The sequence below is a fragment of the Tubulanus polymorphus genome, chromosome 4 (assembly GCF_964204645.1).
Source record: "Tubulanus polymorphus chromosome 4, tnTubPoly1.2, whole genome shotgun sequence".
In the NCBI taxonomy this organism is placed as follows: Eukaryota; Metazoa; Nemertea; class Palaeonemertea; order Tubulaniformes; family Tubulanidae; genus Tubulanus; species Tubulanus polymorphus.
This window is the reverse complement of record NC_134028.1, coordinates 25653490-25673569: the sequence shown is the minus strand read 5'-3', so window position 1 is coordinate 25673569 and position 20080 is coordinate 25653490. Positions and strand designations below refer to the sequence as shown.

Sequence of the window (20080 nt, the reverse complement as noted above, 5' to 3'; positions counted from 1 at the left end):
GTGACGGTGTGTCGCAGATGCAATGTGTTATAATTAGTATTCCAGCATGCTGCTAACTACATATGTAGTTTACTTATTACTGATTAACGTTGTTTGCGTAAGTGCGGGTCTACTCGACATTGCTTTTTGAAATCCTTCATATGGATTGATAGTTGGTCTCCACGTTCTGAAAACAGAAGTGAACCCTGGCACGTGAATGCGCGAGATGATACTAATTAATTAGTATGCGTTATGGTCCAGCAGATACGCGATTCAGTCGGCTATATCTAATGGCGTCATCAAATATTAACCATCATGTCAGTACTGGTATTGCAGTGTTATACATCACACACACAGCAAATCGCTCAATTCGCTATGCCTTGTCAATACTCGGTTCCCTCGGCGCCTTAAACACAGGCCTGAAACTAAAGAATGCTACAAAACCCTCAAATTCGATTAATCAAACCGGTCATCAAAGGAAACGGGAAAACAGTCCGCGTTTAAGCGTTGAAGGATTGTGTTTCATGTAGCATCAAAGATCTCACGACTCGTGATCTGTGTTTTATCAAATACTAAATTAGTCATTTTTCCACAGTATTGTCTTTCACTTGGTGGACGTAGAATCTCTCGAACGAGATGTTTTTTTTAGGAATAGTTCAGGGGCTTCAGTATTCCATTCGGTCGAGCATAAGTTTAAGAATTACATAATTCTATTTTCATGAACAGGTTTTAGGTGTCCAGTGTCAAGGTATTGTTTATATAGTTTTTCTTGTAATATAGCATATTATTTTCGAACGAATTTACTATGGATCCTAGGCCACGGTGACGTCAGAACTCCTATAATACACAACTCCTATAAGACGTACAGTTTGGAAAATTTTTTCCTTTGAATTTACTGAGTGTAGTGTTAATTATTTTGTAATGGGTAATTTTCGCTTGCCAGGGTACGAACGTGTTCGTATGTTGTCATTAGTTCCTCGATTCGTCGCAAGGGGGATATGATATGCACACGTGGTTATGATATTGTTTAGAAACGATCTAGACTGGTTGCCTGTCCCATTCAAATTGTAGATAGAGACCGGTAACCAGAAACGGTCGAATATCGCATGATTGGGACTCGAACTCGAAATCTCTTCCTCGCTTTCCTCCTCAAGGCCGTTCAGCAATAGAACTCGGAAACTTATCCCAGCTTGCCAGGAACATTCTTCGAACGTTTGACGATTCAATGTTTCGATTGAACGTATTCTCAAGTTAAGGAATATAAATTCTGGATTACAGACTCTCTACCAACCGCTTCTCATGCTATTTAGGGATCGTTAAAGCATATTCTGGCCGAGCCCCGGTTTCGTAATCTTAGTAGCATAGACACCAGTCTTCGACATAGTTCAATAGCCAAACTAACAACTTAAGACCAGTCTTATGATTCAAGACCACCTTTCAAAATATGTCTCGACTGTGGTCCGGTAGAAGATTAACTAAAACCGGAATCGGTAGTAACCATTGAAACCTGCTGATCCTTCCTGTATCCCGCCCGGCTCCACGACAACCAAAAACTGATCAACAACAGACGATATGATTAATAATATATTAGAAGAGGGTCGGGTTTATTTTCTTTATCATCTTTATGAAATATAATAATCGGTGAACATTTGCACATGAAACTGGAAATCTACTGTAGTAACAAACGATAGAATGAAACCGATCGCTACGTCACGTGATCTCTCTCTCTCTCGAAAGAAAAAACTAAAATCATAATAATTCATCGAATAAATTCTTCGACCACCCACTACATGTATATAGACATCGGTTAGAAAAATCCTACTAAATAAGTCACAATAAATAAAACTCATTAACAAACCACAGTACTTAATCGTTCAGATCCGGTTTCCGATATAAATAAAAAGATATGATACACAGTAGTACGAAAAATACCTGTAAAAATACACGCTTTAAATGCACAGCATCTGTTTTCTTTTCTACAGTTTTAGTAAGTGTCTTTCTACTCAGAGGTGTCGATATCAGGTTTTTGGCAATAATTTACTATGAAGAATTATGCTTTTTTTTCAAACGGAAGATCAGAGAGCATGAAATAGAACATTAATTAGTCTTTTCGTTCTAATCACGTATTTATATTTACATGTCCAGGTTACAAGCTACGCTTTGAAACTGTACATATTTATTTTCTGGTAAATAAAACCAGTTCGTTATTATTCAAGTTCACAAAAAAGGACTAGAAACCCGGGCGTTTTGCACTTCCGGTAAATGTTATTTTTTTGTAGTAGAAGTAAGTACGAGAACGGAACCTCTGCAACGCGCACGCGCACGCGCATGCCCGTTAGTTAGATCTCAGTTTTGTATTCACAATATATACATGATATTTACAATATTCAAATTCAATAAACAATGCACTAAAATAAACATTCTCTGAGATTCGTTCGATCGTTGATGTATTATGCATTAAATTGTACGTTGTTCAGCAAATTTTCGAATTGTATTGCACGAAACTGAACATTTTTCCAATTTTTCGTTCGGGCACAAATAATAAAACAAACAAATTTAACGTACATTTTTAAGTACTTTGTTCTTAATACGAAAAAGAAAAATTAATCTACCCCGAAAAAAAAAACACTTTTCTATACAAAATTGGCAAGAACAGCGGCAAGTCTGTTTTTCGACATATTTTCTAATAATAGTCACACGAAATCCACGCAACCCACACCAACCAAATGGATAAATAAACTTCTACTTTGAACACTTTTGTCATAACTGTCTCTAGAAACTAAACCCCTGATTCCACGAGCCAGCGTTCGTGAGATTCTCAATACACGTAAATCAATATTTTCTCCATAAACCTAACATTTACATCTTATTTAGATATTATTTACATCCATAATTAATTATACACAAGTTACATGATCGTTATGCACCACTTCGACATTTTAAATAGCTGTATTTATTTCCATTGACTCTTGAATCGGCATCTTTCCAAATCGTAGACGATAGTTTTTTTTTAAATATTTCGACGAATCTGTCACACTACTACCGGTATAAGTTTTGATTTAGAACGAAATGCTTGTCTCGTAATGAATACTGTTTGTTTTTTGGAATTAATTCGCGGTCTGAAACTTAATCGAGTTCCATTTTAGTCGATCGATGAAATCTGGCCGGTGCGGTCTGGTTTACTGGCTGTAGGCGGGCGGCGGTGTCTCCCGTTGCACTTCCGTTTTAACCAAGTTCAACGATTCCTCGTGTACTGGAATAAGCTCGAGCGCGTGTGTTTCCTGTTGGTCGCTAGCATCGTTCTGCCTTGAAATTTGCTGGACCTCCGACTGCGGTAGATTCTGAAGCATTGGGTCGTGTAGCACTGTGAGCGTAATAATATGAAGGGTCTGTAAATTCGATTGGTAAAGAAAGAGAAAAAAACAAACACACGGTTAGACAGTGCATGGGTGAGTAACACGTGATCATCAAGGCACACAAGAAACAGTGACGTAAAGCACACGATAAAACTCTTTTGTCATTCGAAGTGAATTAGTTATCATCGTTGGTCCTACGCCTTATTCCAACTATTCAGAGAATTATTTTAATTGGTTATATCGTAGATGAGGAGCACACGTTATCATGTTAGGTTACGATTAATTCATCACGCATGTTGTTATTCAAATCACGCATTTATTTCGATTCATAAATTTTGCATTCACAAAATTCAAAGGGAACATTTCATTCATACACTGATCGTTTTTATATTTTGATTAGGATAAATCATCATATTATATACTTACTTATGAGGCCACCTGCCGAGCCATATCTCATTGACCAAGCGGGGTCGGCATAAGCACTGCTGCTGTATTGACTATTATAAGGTACTGATGCATATGACGAATAATCACCACCTGTAATGACAAAACATTGAAATTATCTCGATTAGTTTTACACGTATATGTTTAAAACTTCAATATATATCTGTATTCAACAATCGTATTGAGATACATATAGCGAATTGTGTGTAAGAAGGGGAAAGAAGGACATTAGGCAAGCCAGGTGGATGTGCTCGAGTTGAAGCCCGTTGCTTCAGGAAAAAGATGAATTACAAAAACCACGACGAAGACAGTGAGGAAATTAACGATGAGCAAGTGAAAGAACATGTGGATGATGTGTCAATTTCCTTGGTCAGTATGGGATACCTCAACACCGTCCATTCTCACGCCCATGTATATAATATCTGTTGCGGTCTAATCGAGCCCTAGAGAAGAATTATTGACTTCAATCACCAGATTGACCTCTGAACACCTTTGGTTTGGAGTGCGGCTCCCTGCGGTACATTTACATTCAATTCGACATCGCCTTTTGTAATAATTCGTCATTCCTCTGGCAATAATTGTCGTTTTATTACCATTTATATGGCGGGATAAAGATACACCGCAGTCAGTCGACATCATCATCAAAATCGGTCCATATGCCCACTTGTTTTAGCTCATTTGTAGCGGATAAAACGCATACATAATCAATGGCCGAGCTTTGTTCCCAATGGGGAGTTCTCGACATTATCACAATGACCGATAAAGTCGGAAGTTTGGAATTTTCGAATAATTCATCATCAGTTAATGATTAAAAAAGTATTTAGATTATTTTCGCAAGTCTTTTATATCGTAGGACTAGAGTTTGAAAGTACAATCAATCTATAGCTATGAACATAGAGATGTAGCCTTCGACGGAAGCTGGATATTCAGAACTATACCAGACACGACATTGTTCCTTATGGACTAGTCGGTGGTCAAATGTAATATTAATAGATCCCTAGTGAAAACGGTCATCACAATATTTATATCGGAGATTGATGGCAGTTTGTGACCTGATAATGAGCATCATCAGTGCACGGTCACGCACGCAGACGATGGATAGAAGAGTGCCGGGTGTGAACGTACGATTCAAGTCGGCAACAAGCTAGCGGTTGACCATTATTTCAATAGTTCTCGAACAAAGGTACCAGCCAGGAAATAGATGATGAATTATATTCCCGACGAATCTGATCGTTATCTCTTAGACTGTATAAGAACCGTTCACGAAGTTTGACAGATGTCAAACGAATGCGTATCCCGCGTTTCAAATAACCCCAGGAATGTCCCATACTCCACCGAGAATCAAACAGGGTTTTATGACGGTATAAATCGTTCGGAATTGTTTTTGTCCGAATGAAATTTCGAGCGTTTAAAAGATTGATGCGCCGAGTTCCCAGGGGCCCACAACGTTTCGATGCCAGTAAAAAAAAATCCTTCTTATCTCGAATCTAGAATCTTCGAAAAACGGAAAAACTTAATGAGCGAGAAGTTCACTGCTGCTTGTATTTTTTCGATCGTGTCGTCGGGCTATTTTTCTATACGTTCAGCGTTGTCTACGATGTAAGGAATAAGCGATTAATTGTCGTAATTGTGTCGTTTGATGCGATCATTCTTTCTCGAAATAATCTCGAACCTAGTGAAACGTGACCGTAGCCGGGATGGGGCAATCACCGGCAATTTCTCGTCGACGCGGAATTATACCTTATTTATATTCGCGTTCGGGACACGTCATGAAATATTGTAGCGAGCAGTTTTTCAATGATATGTGTACGAGGTAAATTCACATGCCATTAAACGATTAATCATAAAACCTATCGCTAAAATGTTACGACCTTTATAGTTATAGCAGTGCTGTTTTCTGTCTTAGTCACGGACCGCTTTTCTTTCATTTGATAATAAATACACAAGCGTCCAACAATTATTGTCATTATTCTGCAGTAGAAATAATATTGTGTCATTGGCTGTGCAGTTTGTCAGGGTTAGTTTCACCTGAGACGTAAAATCAAGTCGTTACTATGTAGAACGATCGGTAAAATGGCGACGGAGCCTCGGGAACAGTCTGATGGAGAAGACCAGTGGTCCGCATCAGTCGTCTCTACCACTACGAGTCGGCAACGCTCTATTTCAGTGCTATGCTCGCTGTACTATCGTGTCCATTGGGGTGAAGACAAAACCAGTCAAGGGTAATGTTCCGTTTCAGCTACACCCGACCAAGCTGAAAACGAGGCCACAGACGACGACGAAATCCTCCCATACCGGAAGTACAGGTGACAGACGATTGAACGCGTTCCGCGTGCGCGTGTACCGAGTTTTACCGAACGTTCCCGAAGGACGCGCGAATAATGAACATAAACGTTTTGCTCAGATTAGAAATATCGAATTAATTCTTACCTGCCATGGAAGTAGAATTATAACCCGTTGAACCGGCTGGAATCATTAACGATGCCGGTACTAAACCTTGCTGTGCGTAACTAGAATTCGTATAGCCGGTTTGTGCTGAAAAACAGAACAAAAAACCATTCAGTATTCATCCAGCATAGTTTCAAAATTTAATATCACTATTCTGTTCGTGTTTTCGGGGCAAATTTCATTTTATCACACTCACACTGTCGTATATAGAGTTTCGTTTTGTTAAGATTTATTTTCGTTGATTCCTAGTTTAGTTTATAGGCTACTATAAGGCTACTTAGCTAAAGCTACTTACATGTGTTATATGCGATGTATGTTTGTTGGTGTGGGTCGCCAGATACGGGCCTTAGCTCAGTGAAATCGGACATTGTTTGAGCGAGATTTTCGACTTTAGTGGTTGTTGGAGAGGTAGAATTGTTTTCGTGAGCTGTAAGATAATGTCGTCTCATGCAACAATTTCTCGCGTTTGTTTCTCCTGGTATTTCATAATGTTATTTTATGTGTATATCGTATGTGAATCTAATCTACGAAAAGAGTGTGAGTGTGATGTTTTTATTTTGGAGGTGAGAAGAATCGAAGTGTATTTCATTTTCCAGTGAATGATAGGGTTAAATATTAGTTTCTGAATTTCTAGGTGAAAATCCCAATCAGTTAACTTGTTATTTCAAACGTGTACGGATTTGTGGTTTTGATTGTTAATTGATAATATTACGTTATGTCCCGTTATTCGATCGTTTCCGAAAAGGAAGAATTCTTGTTATTGTTAGCAGACGTATAATCGCATTACTATAATAAGAAGGGGTTATCGGCAGCCAGCAAAGTCGTGAAGCCGAAATAATCTTCCCCCTGGCTATCCGCGACAACCGTTATTGTCGGCTGCTTCTATAATGAACGGTTTCTGTTTCGAGTCGATTCGCTGTAACCCTCGGGGGTATATGTAAACACAATCAACGACCAAAATGAAAAAGGAAATTCAAAGGAAACTCAAAGGAAACTAGCTCGCGTTTAGATGAGAAGAACGCGTCGCCTCCGTCGTTGCAAGTGGGCGGAAACCGGTGAAGAAAAGAAATTAGTTGATAGCGTTGAACTCGGCTCGGTATGGTATACATTAATTCAGATTATATGATCAGGAAATTGGCTCGTTTATCAGGTTTTGGTGATCTTAAAACGAAATGTCATCTCGGGCATATATTGTATGGTAATATAGTAGACCGAGAATTTGAATACACGATTGCACTAACGAATAAGTGAGAGATGTATACCGAGCCACGTTTCGTGTTAGAGTTACAACTTTATCTATACCGACTGAATACAAATACATTTTACAAAATAAATAAATCAATCATAAACTGAAGCACTTTTTAAGCCATGAAATGAAGCAAAATTGTAAAAATAAGATTAAATCAACTTACCCATGGTTGGACTGTAATGGCCGCTGTTGTTTGTATTTTGTCCGTCTGATGCGCCGTTAGACTGTGACGTCATGACTATTTGGTTTTGCATGTTATAATCGGAATTGTTTTTCTGAGGTTCTGCGGTTGTCGCTGATACTGGTATGTACTGTTGATATTGCATAGAGTACACATTTCCCATCGATGCCGATTGCATTTCCGGTTCCGGTTTCGCTTTTTTATACCACATACTCAAAGGTCCGTATAAATCACCTTCTTTGCCCTTTACAAAATAACAAAAAATTATTAGAAAATCTAATTTCATCTTCGAGGACAAGTTCGAAAGCATGATTTCAGACCTACCTCTAAATCGGGTCTTTGTTCATTATTGTTAGCTTCGTGGTCACCGTTCGGTACTGCAAAAACAAATATTTGATATTCTATTTGCGATTCTATTTTATCATCAGTTCGTATCTATACATTAGTCTAAATAAGGACTGGGCGCTTAAATTCTATAATATCTACTTATAATGCGTCTATAAATGATATCGATATTGGTTTCACCGATTGAAAAAAACTCAAGGAAAAATATCAAAAGTTCGCGGGATTTCCGTGGCATATGTTTGATATTCTACCGCACGGAGCGGAAGTAAAGAACATCGATTTCAAGTACATTTTTCGCAAACAACATCGTCCCGTACAATGGGTACACGGCTTGTGGGAGTGTCCGAACCTCTTCAGTAGTCGCCAAAGCAAGACAATCTTTGTCGACGGCATTTTTCTGTATTAACGCCTCAGTTAGCAATCGAGGGGTTTGTCGACGGTTTGTTGAATGGGTTCGAAACGGACAGCGATGAAAACCGTCGTGTTTTATGAGATAAACACGATTTTAAACTGTTTTTATTTGTCGCCGTAAATGGGATAGCGGAGACCGGGCAATGGCTCTAACGAAATAAACTCAACCAACGCATAGCAACCATAATGTTACCGCATGTTGTGGTGTGCTAGAGTTTTCGAAACCGGCAATTATATGCTGTTTTTATGTCGACCCCTGCTAGGACGGCGGCAAAATTGCAAATAAATTCATTCCTTTGCCCTTCGGCGAAAAGATCCATCCACGTCCACGGACGGTTAATAAATTCTCGAAGAAAATGATTTTCTCAACGCAAAACTTATGCGTCCAGCTTCGCTACCGGGGGCTACTATAAGAGGCAACATTTCACTGTTAGTCATTGACTCTTTTAATACGACGATCGTTTAAGGGGTAATTTTTGTATTAATTTTGCTTCAGTTAGTTCGAAACCGTCGCCTAGTCACGTGCGCGTACAAATCACGCCGATACTCGTACGTGCCGATAACAACTCGAAATGTGCGATATCTTACGTCGACTATTGTTCGAAAGGTCGCCCTCTGTCACCCCCGAAAACGACGGAACGTCGAAGCCGTCCATTATAGCAGCCGATACGGTTTAGCGAGTTCGGGGAAAACTTGACAGCTTTCGTCGCCGGAAAGTTGCCGAGCTTTTATCCAGCCGACAGTGCGATTTTCAACCCGATTAAGCACCGGAGTAACTCGAGTAGAAATTGTTTCAGGTTTAACTCCACTGTCGGCTTCCGAACTGAAATCGAGTAGCGTAATATTATCCTAGCTAAACGGTCGAATGTGCAGAAACAATAAACTTCCGTGTTCTACGCGTCTCGAGCATAGTTCATATCAAACTGTGCTTCATTGTCTTTTGAAATTAGGACTAAATTCGATTATCGAATTTTGATTACAATGAAATTCCCATGGAGCTTCTGGCGGGACGCACGAGTTGAAAAATGATATATCGTTCCCACAAAGGACTCGGGAATATTTCGAAAATTTCGATGAAATCTGCAGACCCGTGTGAATAGACAGGAAAAAATACGAACTCTCGGGACAAACGAGCACCTTGTCGTGATCTAATGAAAAAAAAAAGCATACCGACTGATTCAATATTTATAGCTACTTTTGAAACGAACCGCTGGTTTGGAACGAAGAGCAAAAATTAATTTTCAAAAAATTAAATATTCATATCGCGATGCAGTCTATACAGATGTGTCCGAATGAGTAAATAAAAAATTGACCCGATAAGTTCCGGCGACAATGGATTACTATTGGATATGATTTCGACGGCGGATATTGTCATAAATCCGTTAATTTCGGTAGATAATAGGCCAGAATGCGGCTGTCTGAGCGAATTTGGATTACAGATCGCGGCTAGAAGATTGATGCCGGTCGCGACTGAAAGGGGCAATCACGATAACCGGCATGCGTTGCAATATCTTTATCACAGCGAATCAGTCATACAAGATTGCTAATAACCATTCTATTAGCGTCGATATGAAAATACGAATATCGGATTGGATTCCATTATTTAACAATTAGAAGGGTAATTTCGGTCGAGTTAATGTCGTTTGTTCATGTCGGTCGTGTTTTCTCAGCGGCCATTAAAGACCGCGACGCAGAGGAAAGAGGAAATGGCAGTCAATACTCATGGCGTTTATACATGTCGCCACGGCTTCTATTCGGATCGGTTTTTGTAATGGAGAATGCCGGCATAAAAACAAGAGGCACCGGGTCGATGGTCGTATTGTCGCTGGGGTTTATTTCCCTAGTATATCGACGTCGTCTCTCGAAACGAACCGATAAACAAAAAACTATCGCGCCACGTATCATAAAAAATGAGTGTTATAATCCGCCGCGGCTACAGTCGCAACTTTCGCTTGAGCGCGGTTTATTTCGCACGTTTTTGCATTTAGTTTTATTTCTAGATCAACAATTCATTCACAAACTCCCCGAGACAATAAAAAAAACACAATTTCACGACGTTTTATGATGTCGTATAATTTCTTCTTTTCGTCCGATTCTCGGAAAGCGATTTGAGAATATTTTTGCATGAATTATTATTATTCAACTTACCAACATCGGGTTCTCTTTTTCGTTTATTGCTGTTTATGTCGGTGTGCGCTTGTTGCGGGGTGTGCGCGGCGCCGTTCGGATGAGGGATACCTAATATCCCGCTGATCGAATACGACCCTTGTCTCGATAGTAAATGTTCCGGCGGCGGCGTGTGAGGGTTTAACACGGCCCCGCTGTTCGGACTGTGCACCGGACCTGGATGTTGACCCGGCGTGTGTTGTTGCTGCTGATGTTGATGCTGATGTTTGGCCTTCTCGGCAGCCTTATTTCGCACGATTCTGAAATTACAAAAATCGAAACATTTTTTCTTTCATTTTGCCATAACAGAAAGACGACATTTTTCATAACGCCTATCGTGACCTTTTCATAGTTAGTATGTTAGGAAAGGTGAGTATTAAAAAAAGTTTTAAATTTCATCATTCATATTTCATTTAACAATTTCCCCTTTATCGCGTAACATGATATAGACAGGTGTGCAAGAGGGCGCGACTAGAACCGTGGGACGCATTGTGCCTCGCGAACCTCACGAAATTCATGATCAAAAACATCACAAATTTGAAAGTATAAAACGGACAAAATCCAATACAAATTCCTATTGAATATTCGCGTTTCAAATACGATAATTAAAACGACTGCGGATTTTAACTCGTGGCAGATGAAGCCATCAACTCAAAACACATTTTCCCCGGCTATCTGACCGTGTAATTAAATTTCAAAAATTGAAGCCATTAAGATTTTCTCTCGAGAAAATTCCCGATGACATGCCCGTCTGACAGCGCTCGCGCGTAATAGCTGGTTTGCGCTAGTTTTCATTGTCCAAAATGTTACTTTGATGACTTTAAAATCGGAACATCTTGTATTAAATTTCACGTGAACCGGCTGGGTGCTGGGTATAGTCGGCCTCAATATCAACGCCTTAGGCTTATAACATTAACGCTCAATAGTGCTGACGTCTTAATTCCTACCCTCAAATTCAATTAAACAAATCATCGCCGTCACATCGTATTATTCTATCGGCAATCTTCGTCAACCGTCGGGAAAAAGACGGTAAGAAAAGATGTCAGCCGAAGCCCACGACACGACGGAGAAACTTCTAACGACATATTTTCGTCGGCGACGAGTTATACGAGTCTGATTGAATTAATAGTGAATTATAACGAGCCAGAATTCATGCAGTGTTGACTTTTAATTGGAAACGGAATCTGCGTATTTTAGCGAAGAACGGTCATTTCTGATGAAGTGACTGGATTCTCACAGATGCCGAGTTTCAGACGAACATCTCGCTTCATTAAACACGATATTTCTGGTCGGATGGACATAACGCGTTTTCTATTGTGAAGTGAAAATGGCCAAATATACAGCGAACGAACTGTCATTAAAGAAAGCACGAGTTCTGATTATCCAATGTCCATTGTTCAAAAGAATCGAGGTTGCCGTTCGAATTAAAAAAAAAAAACGGAAGAATTTTGAGCAATTTTTCCGCACGCGGATCCGATCATTTTACGTCTCAATTCAAAAAAAATTCAAACAATAAAAGATCATAGTCCGTTCGTAAATATTTTTCATGATATTCATTCTGTTCATCGTTTTAACCACTGCGGAAGCCAGCTGCGTAATTCGTTTGAGTGCGCGACATTTAAATTGTCGTCGTTATTTTTTGATACAATTTCTGTCGTTGTAATAAATAGAAACATCGCGTGGGCCCGCCAGGAGCACCGGCGCCACCGGAAGTCATTTCAGCAGACGAACACGCGCTGAAATGTCGTCTGTTTGACTTGCGCGCGCATTGTATACACACAATTTCTTTAAAATTACTTCCTTTCTCTTCGTCGATGAGAAAGAACAGCGTATCGCGATTCAGATGATTTTATGGATGTCTTTAAAATATCTCGGCGCAGTCGGCGATTTCACTGAACGTGTTGACAGTGACATAAATGAATTCGAGCTCATAAAATCGTAGGGACACGCGCGGCCTTTCTACGTTTACTGATACCATCGTGTAGTCTGTCTATTCTCGAAAGAGACAAGACAAAGAGCAGCCCGGGATCGCATTCACTTTTTTTTAAACGCTAGTAGATGCGACCGATAGGCCATCAATTAATAAAAACCACCGAGAACGAGTCGATAATTAAATAAGACATGTCAGTAGGCTATTATTCCAAAATCATATCTATATTCGGAGTCCGGTTGAAATAAATGCCCGAAGGCGTTATCGATCAATCATAACATCTTCAAATGCTGCTGTGCTCTGGTGGTCGGAGATAAAACTTTATTCACCGCGAATTTCCGTGTGATGTCTAGATAAAATCGGTCGGCAAGTTGACCAGTTCGTGGATGACCAGTGGCCACGCTGATACGGGACACGTGTGTTGACAATAGTCAAGTGGTTTCTATGTCCTGAGCAATCTTATACGGGCCGGGGATCGATATTGTTGAGCCCGCGTGCATCTTTTAGAATATCTATCTTTGTCTCAAAGTTACAATTAGCCAGCATATTTACACTGACGACGGACGATATGTTGCTATTCTGAAACAATATATGTCGTATAAAACGCGGACCTAAGGTCGGGGCAGTGGACATAACGGTTAGGTTACTAGCCGTGGGACGATTCTAAACTATTCTAACATTTTCATTTCGAAATGATTTAAGTTTAAAAAAAAAGGCTACAGCCAAAAAAGCTAATAACGGACACTGATACGACATATACACGTGTTCTTACCTATTTATTGAACTGACGCTAGGCACGTTTTCCTGGTCACAGACCCCTTCGGCCAGTAACCTATCCCTTATTTCCCATGCGAACATAGTTGGATTCTCTCGTTTGTACGTGCATATCGCGTCGACGACTTTAGGGGTGGCTACTTTCGGTTTCGAACCACCGATCACGCCCGGTTTCACAGTACCGGTTTCGTAATACCTGAAAACCACGGTTAATATTGTTGTTAGCGAAAAACATGTAGGTAAAACATTCTTACCGGTTTATGGAACTGACGCTGGGAACATTGTCTTGTAAACAGACGCCTTCGGTGAGAAGCATATCGCGAATCTCCCAGGCAAACATTGTAGGATTTTCAGCTTTATATTTAAGAATGGCCTCTACAACATTGGGCGTGGCCACTTTAGGTTTCGAACCACCGATAACACCGGGCCTTATCGAACCCGTCTCATAGTACCTGCAAAAATAATTTCACGTTTCAAAATAAACGCTTAAATCACGTGAGCTAAGAATCGAGATATGAAATAAGAAAACGACAGGTTTTTTCCGAAAAATCGCGCGAGATCTTTTGAAGTTTGATTTGTTGCCCCCGCAGTCGGAAGCCACTAATGAACGATAAAACAATTTAAAATCGACGGCACGCCGCGCCGGTCTGTTCTGTTAGCAAACGAATTAATTGATCACCTCTTAAAGGCACATCAACTGGCTATTGAGTTAATCAGATGGGATTAGAAGCGACCGAGGAGGTCCTTCTCATACAATTATCTGACAATTGATCATATTCACGACGTGGAGTCAATAATAGCCAGACCGATGTCAGAGTAGTGCTGATCAATGCGTTCACTACTGTTAACCATGATGCCGTATACCACACCGAAATCCATCGAAAATCATTTGAGAGGCGAATTGCATCTGCATTTTCAAATAAATTGATGCTTTTCCGATTTTCCTGCTAGTTTTGATAGTGGGCAAATTAGACGGAATTTTTAAAATGTCATCATGTATATTATGCCTTCCTTAGAACTAATAATGGATAATGTAATACTGGAAATCCATTTTCTATATAATATCAATTTTTCTTATTTTGTCGATAAACGAAGCCATCATTAACTACGGTTAATAAAATTCATTACAATGGCACCATCGGGTCATCATCCGAACACAGCAGGTCAATCAAACCATCGAATATCATTTTTATTCGCACCATGACATTGTTCGCACCGTTGATCACTATTTTTCGAATGTATTTTCTGATCATTTGGAAACCCAGCTACACTATACATTGACACGCATGTGTAAGCTTATACAGGAGATAGGCACGGACTGTGACCAAGCGGCGGGAAACAGCTTTTAGTCCGGCGAGATGTAACACAATGACCACGAGGCGAGTATCAATAGAAAACAAAAGCCTGAACAGGTGTCGTATGATCTCTATATACATAGTATCGACTGTGATATCATTGAGTTGTAAACAATGTCCAGTCTATAGAAGTGGACTCGAACCCGGGCACCAGCTGCGATCAAGTGAATAGATGTGAAAGAAAATTGAAAATATCGACATTTTAGTGAAAGAGTATAGTGAAAGCTAAGCGCTTTCTGTGTTGTGATATTTTACACGTTAGATTGAAACAATTCACAAGAAACCCGACAATCAGTTCAGCAAAAATGGAAAGCTTCTTGAGTAAATGAGTTAATATTTCGGGCAACTTTAACTTAACGTATTCCCCTTTTCTAATTTGTATCACTCACTCAGTTTGTCTGGTTGTTGTATGAATTCATTCTGTATCAGCACGCCTGATGATGCCTACTAGTTCATATCCGAACGTATTTTAAAGAAATATAAGAAATACATTTTTACGGTTAAACTATGTAAAATCCCTATTTCATAACAGCTGCTCGAAATATAAACTGTTTTACTCAAGAACGTTCCATCTTCAGCTGAAATTATTGACGGATTTCTTACAGATTCTCATACACGGATATCGTGTATCTTCCCGACTTTTTTTTCCTCAATTCGATTGAGGAAAAAAGCTCTAGATATAATGTAAAAACTTAGAATATAAAGCATTAAAAATGTGAATTGACCAAAGTCACACCAGACGATGATCTCTATTGACAGTTCGAAACATCGTGTATTTTGATTTTGATTCTTGATGAATAAAATTCGATTTTAATCTTTTAAATTCTGTATATAGAAGGTTTTAAATTAATCATCTGTTCTCCGCCCCAGAGAGTGGCATTTCAGAAACTTTGAAAATATAAGCAGTGTCAATGCTGGATGTTGCAGTCGGAGCCTCTGTGATGAAATCTATTGTTTGATACGCGTTCTCTCCCTAAAGGCTTGTCTTTTCTCTAGATGTCACCATATGGCTCTTTGACGCCGATTCGATTATTAATTCACATGTAATTTAATTCAATTTTTCAACCTCAAATGTCTGGTGACAAAACAAAACACAAACGCTCCTCCTGTTAATCTGAAACGTCGACGACGCTTACGGTTGATTATAAAACGAGGAATAGAAATGAAAATATCCCGCGGGACGACGATCGAAATATTGTGTTTGTTGTTTCAGACGAATTCGAATGAATGGCGCGTTTTTCGGTCATAACGGATTTCAATCGAAAGATAACAAATCGTTATTTTAAATCGCAATTAAAAATCAAAAGAAACCCGGATGAAATATGACGCGTTATTATTTCGAAATTTAACGAGATTTACGACGCACGAGATTAATCGAGATCATACGCTCGAAAAACCTCGAAACATCCACGCGATATTTCGGGAAATTTCGGGATTTCTCTCCCGAATCAATTTCGCTCCGTAATTATCTATATTCTATTCGAGCTCACCTGCCGAGAATCTTGCTGACACAACCGTGCGAAACTCGAAGCTGTCTGGAGATGTCGCAGGGTCTGACTCCTTGATGGGCCAATTCGACAATTCTCTGTCGGACCAAATCTGGAAGTGGTCGACCGTTGACGAATACACCACCCAACTGGTTAACTCCTCCATGACCTGAATTATACAAAAATAGATCCTCTTATATTTTTCGATTTAAAGAAAACTTCATTCAAAATGTATTATGATTTGATTATCTCTGCCTAAATACCAAAGATATATGATCGAAATTAATGTGTATTTAGAATGCCGATCTGATGAATTGAACCTGAAATAGAATTGAACAGTGCGAAATGTGATGACTTTCTATGCTAAAATTACTAAAGATATTTGTTTGTTTTAGAATCTTTGTTTGACTTTACAATGCTGATCTTAAGCGATAGAATCAAATATAGAATGCGATAATCACGGAATTCGACATTTTTGTATCCCGCAAATCGAAGAAATTAAACAGAAGATTATTCATCGAAAAACGGGCTCATTGAATTAATGTAAAGTATAAAATGTAAAGCAAAATTGAATTTGTTTGAAAAACAAATACTTCGTGTATTTATTACATAGTTCAATAACCATATGAAGTCATATTAGTAACATATACATATGTGAGGAACATTAGTAATGAAAGCTGTGTTTTGTATGATAATGATGAATCGTACACTGAGACGGCTGCGCTGATAGCTGAATCATCAAAATACTGATCATAATTACGATCTATCAATTCGAAATAGACCACCATTGCAAGACGGTGATCAAAAGTTGAAAATGATCAGATTAGTTATTTTATCATTCGATATAAACACAGGTCGCGTAGCTCGAAACAACTAATCAATTCTCCTATTATTATAATTATTAATTCCAGAACCTTTCATCGGGTCAATTATTTTCGTTATATCGGGGGTAGTTTTTATGCGCAGTTCGTCCCTGTGTATTTTTCGCCTCGCTTTTGTGTCGGAACAACGAGCAAATTGCGTGTCAGTTTCGGACCGCGCGTGATGCATCGTCGACGGGACGCGCGGTAATTTTTGGCGAATAAACCGTGAATTATAGTATTAAAGAAATGAATTGATGAGCACGTCGGCAATGAGTAGATCCCAAACACATTTGAAGAAAGACGCCGGGTTACGAGTAACAATAAGGTAGGACTATCGTTTATTTTGGTTGCGGATTGAAAGGCATGACCGCGCGTGAATCAACAAGATTAGCTTCCCCCCGAACTGAAACCCGGGCATTCGAAATGATAATCATGGCTTTTTGATACGTTTAATGTTTATAACGCCGCGGCTTTGGTGCGAGCCGCCCGATGCTCATTCTTCCCCTACCCCGCCCGCTAAGTCGGTAAACATTTCAGAATACGCGGAGACAATACGAAAAAAAGATCAGTCGTCCCACAGCGCGCAGTCAGAAGTCATCAACACTCAGAACTGAATGCGATACTTGAAATCGACAATAAAACTGTAAAAAAGCGGTCGTGGCAGACCCTCAAAACTCATTACCAATCACGCCTGCTTAAGATGAAAATCTAACCGAATGACAAGATCGCGTCTTTTGAAAGCGAATTTATATTATGTCGTTTATTCATTAGCCTACTTGACGGCGCAGTAAGCCGCGTGTACTCAAGAGATTTGTCGATCCGAGCACGGCGGTCAAACAGATTTCCTCTGAAAGCATCTACAAACAGCTGTTCCCGGCGAATTAATGGCATAACGGAATAAATCCGTGGGTCTTTAATTTTGTCATGATCCATAAAACTTGCCGAACAATTCACACATTCAACAGTTGACAAATAACCCGCGCATAAAACCTTCTCAAATCGTATGAGGAATTTAAACGAAGAATATTTCTCATCATCGAAGTATGTTCTTTATTAAAAGATGTTAATGAATAAAATGTTATTATTGTTATTCAGATAACCAGCTGACCAGTTTGAAAATCGAAACCAAAATTATATATAAATTCTATAAAATATTTCGACGCGAATTCTACATAAAACGTTAAACCTTCCACATAAAAGATGTACACGAACATTTTACCTAGTTTTCCAAAACTGAGCGCGTACTGTTGATCCAGAAAATAGTAAATACCGCCTAAAGAGTAAGCCATATCCGCCGTCAAAATCCGTGTCTCCAAAAGAGCGTCGAGGCGACGGAATGGAGCAAAGCGGAACACTTCCCCAGAGATATCAACACACCGATCCTAATCGACAATCCCGGCTGATTCAACGACCGAATCTCGGTCTGACTTTGGGATGTACCATTCGCATTGCGAAATAAAGTTACCACTCGTCACCATCGAGTTCAAAGGAGATGGCAGATTTGTATAAGCTTATTAACTTATTTACATCAATGTTTACTTGTCTACACTCGCCCGAGTATAATTGAGTTTATTTCACACGCGACTAATGTCAACCGGGTAGGTCGCGTTAAAACCTTTCCGCACAAATATAATTGTTCCGTCTCAGTGAATTTACTTTGTAAGTTACCGAACAGTATACAGTAGGCCCCGATCCCATAACCCGTATCAGAACAACTACTGACCGTGAAGGATTAAAGGGTTCATGTATCATCTTAAATGACTGAACCGGACACGAAATAAAGAAAAGAAAACTTACTTTTACAAGAATGAAAATACTCCATCACATTACGGTTATAATGATGATGCGGGTGCATCTGATGATGGACCTGGTGAACTTGCGGATAAGCGGCGGCCAGTTCCATGGCGAACGTTAAAATGCCGGGTGCTTCTGTTATAGATGACTAGATGAACAACTATTAAAGATGATGTCTATGACGCCGGGAAACTAGAGTGAAATTTGGGCAAGAATTGTTCGGTTCTGTTCATTAATATTGATTGCGTTCCCGTGTGCCGGCCATAAGCACAATCCCCACAGGCTGATCCACAATAAAAGTCACCATTAATATCCCGGCTATCCTCAGCCAATCAAGTGTCACCGATTACTACGCCACGTGACCAATGGGACCCGCCCCCGTTGCAGTTGCAGCCGACACTCGGCGTGAATACGTGAGATTCATCGTCAATGCGACACAACGCCATCGAAGCATTACGTTTCGCTACCGGATTCCCAATAGGATCTTACTTCTCTTAAATCTACGCCGTTCAAAAGGTTCTATTCATAGGCCGCACCCGTATCCCCGCGTTAACGCGTTAAGATTAAACACCCGTCTAATCACCAAACAAAATTATTATCATTACGCATAACGATAAAATATACTTAACAACACCCGCGTGACTACACGGTTTCCTAAATAACGAGGACAATATTCTTCACCATATCGCGGCCCTGAAGGGAAGCGGTCACGTTTTGGTAAAAGAAGTATTAGAACTTAAGCAAAAAACGGCACGAAGAAATGCAACTGACATCGTGAACAACTTGACCTTTATAGATACAGTCGCCGGTGTTGATGTAAACACCTGAAAAGCAGCCAGTGTAGCGCGAGGGTATGACCGATTCAAGTCAGACTGCCAAGCTTGACGAATGAAATTCAAACTCGATCACACAACCTGAGCACCTAAACACCATCGAAACGGCGTCTACAACGGACCGCTTTTCAAACGGATCGCTCGAGAAATACGACGCATAGAGACCGAGCCAAATGCCATTAGCGAGAAACCAGAGTGAAACCAGTGGATGAGTTGATGTAATTTTCACATCGCTCTGGGTGCACATCAATACAATTAAATCAAATAGCACCGATACAATCATTTCATTACCAGTACGTCGGAATTAGATTAGCGTTTTATTATTTCGATGTTAACGGCGACACATTAGCGTCATCCTAACGTAATGATGTCATTACACCAATTTACGGGACAAACAATGAAATGAAGAGGGTTCTTCACACGGAGCGTGAAGACATCTGAAAAGCGACAAGGTGTGGGCTACGG

The 20080-nt window shown here is 39.8% G+C and overlaps 1 protein-coding gene across 2 annotated transcripts in view; it reads right to left on the bottom strand.

Annotated features, from left to right (window-relative positions):
• Positions 1-1581: 1581 nt before the first annotated feature.
• LOC141903911 (uncharacterized) overlaps positions 1582-20080 on the bottom strand; it is a 30077-nt gene continuing 11578 nt past the window's right edge. The window contains exons 2-9 of one of the 2 annotated variants that reach the window (XM_074792288.1): positions 16129-16294; positions 13538-13735; positions 10562-10839; positions 7982-8034; positions 7640-7901; positions 6210-6314; positions 3762-3872; positions 1582-3368 (exon numbers count right to left, since the gene is read on the bottom strand). In XM_074792288.1, coding sequence (XP_074648389.1) covers positions 3271-3368; positions 3762-3872; positions 6210-6314; positions 7640-7901; positions 7982-8034; positions 10562-10839; positions 13538-13735; positions 16129-16294 — 1271 coding nt within the window. In that variant the 3' untranslated portion in view covers positions 1582-3270. Of the gene's footprint in view, positions 3369-3761; positions 3873-6209; positions 6315-7639; positions 7902-7981; positions 8035-10561; positions 10840-13281; positions 13480-13537; positions 13736-16128; positions 16295-20080 lie in introns of both variants that reach the window. The other variant, XM_074792287.1, reaches the window with a different exon arrangement.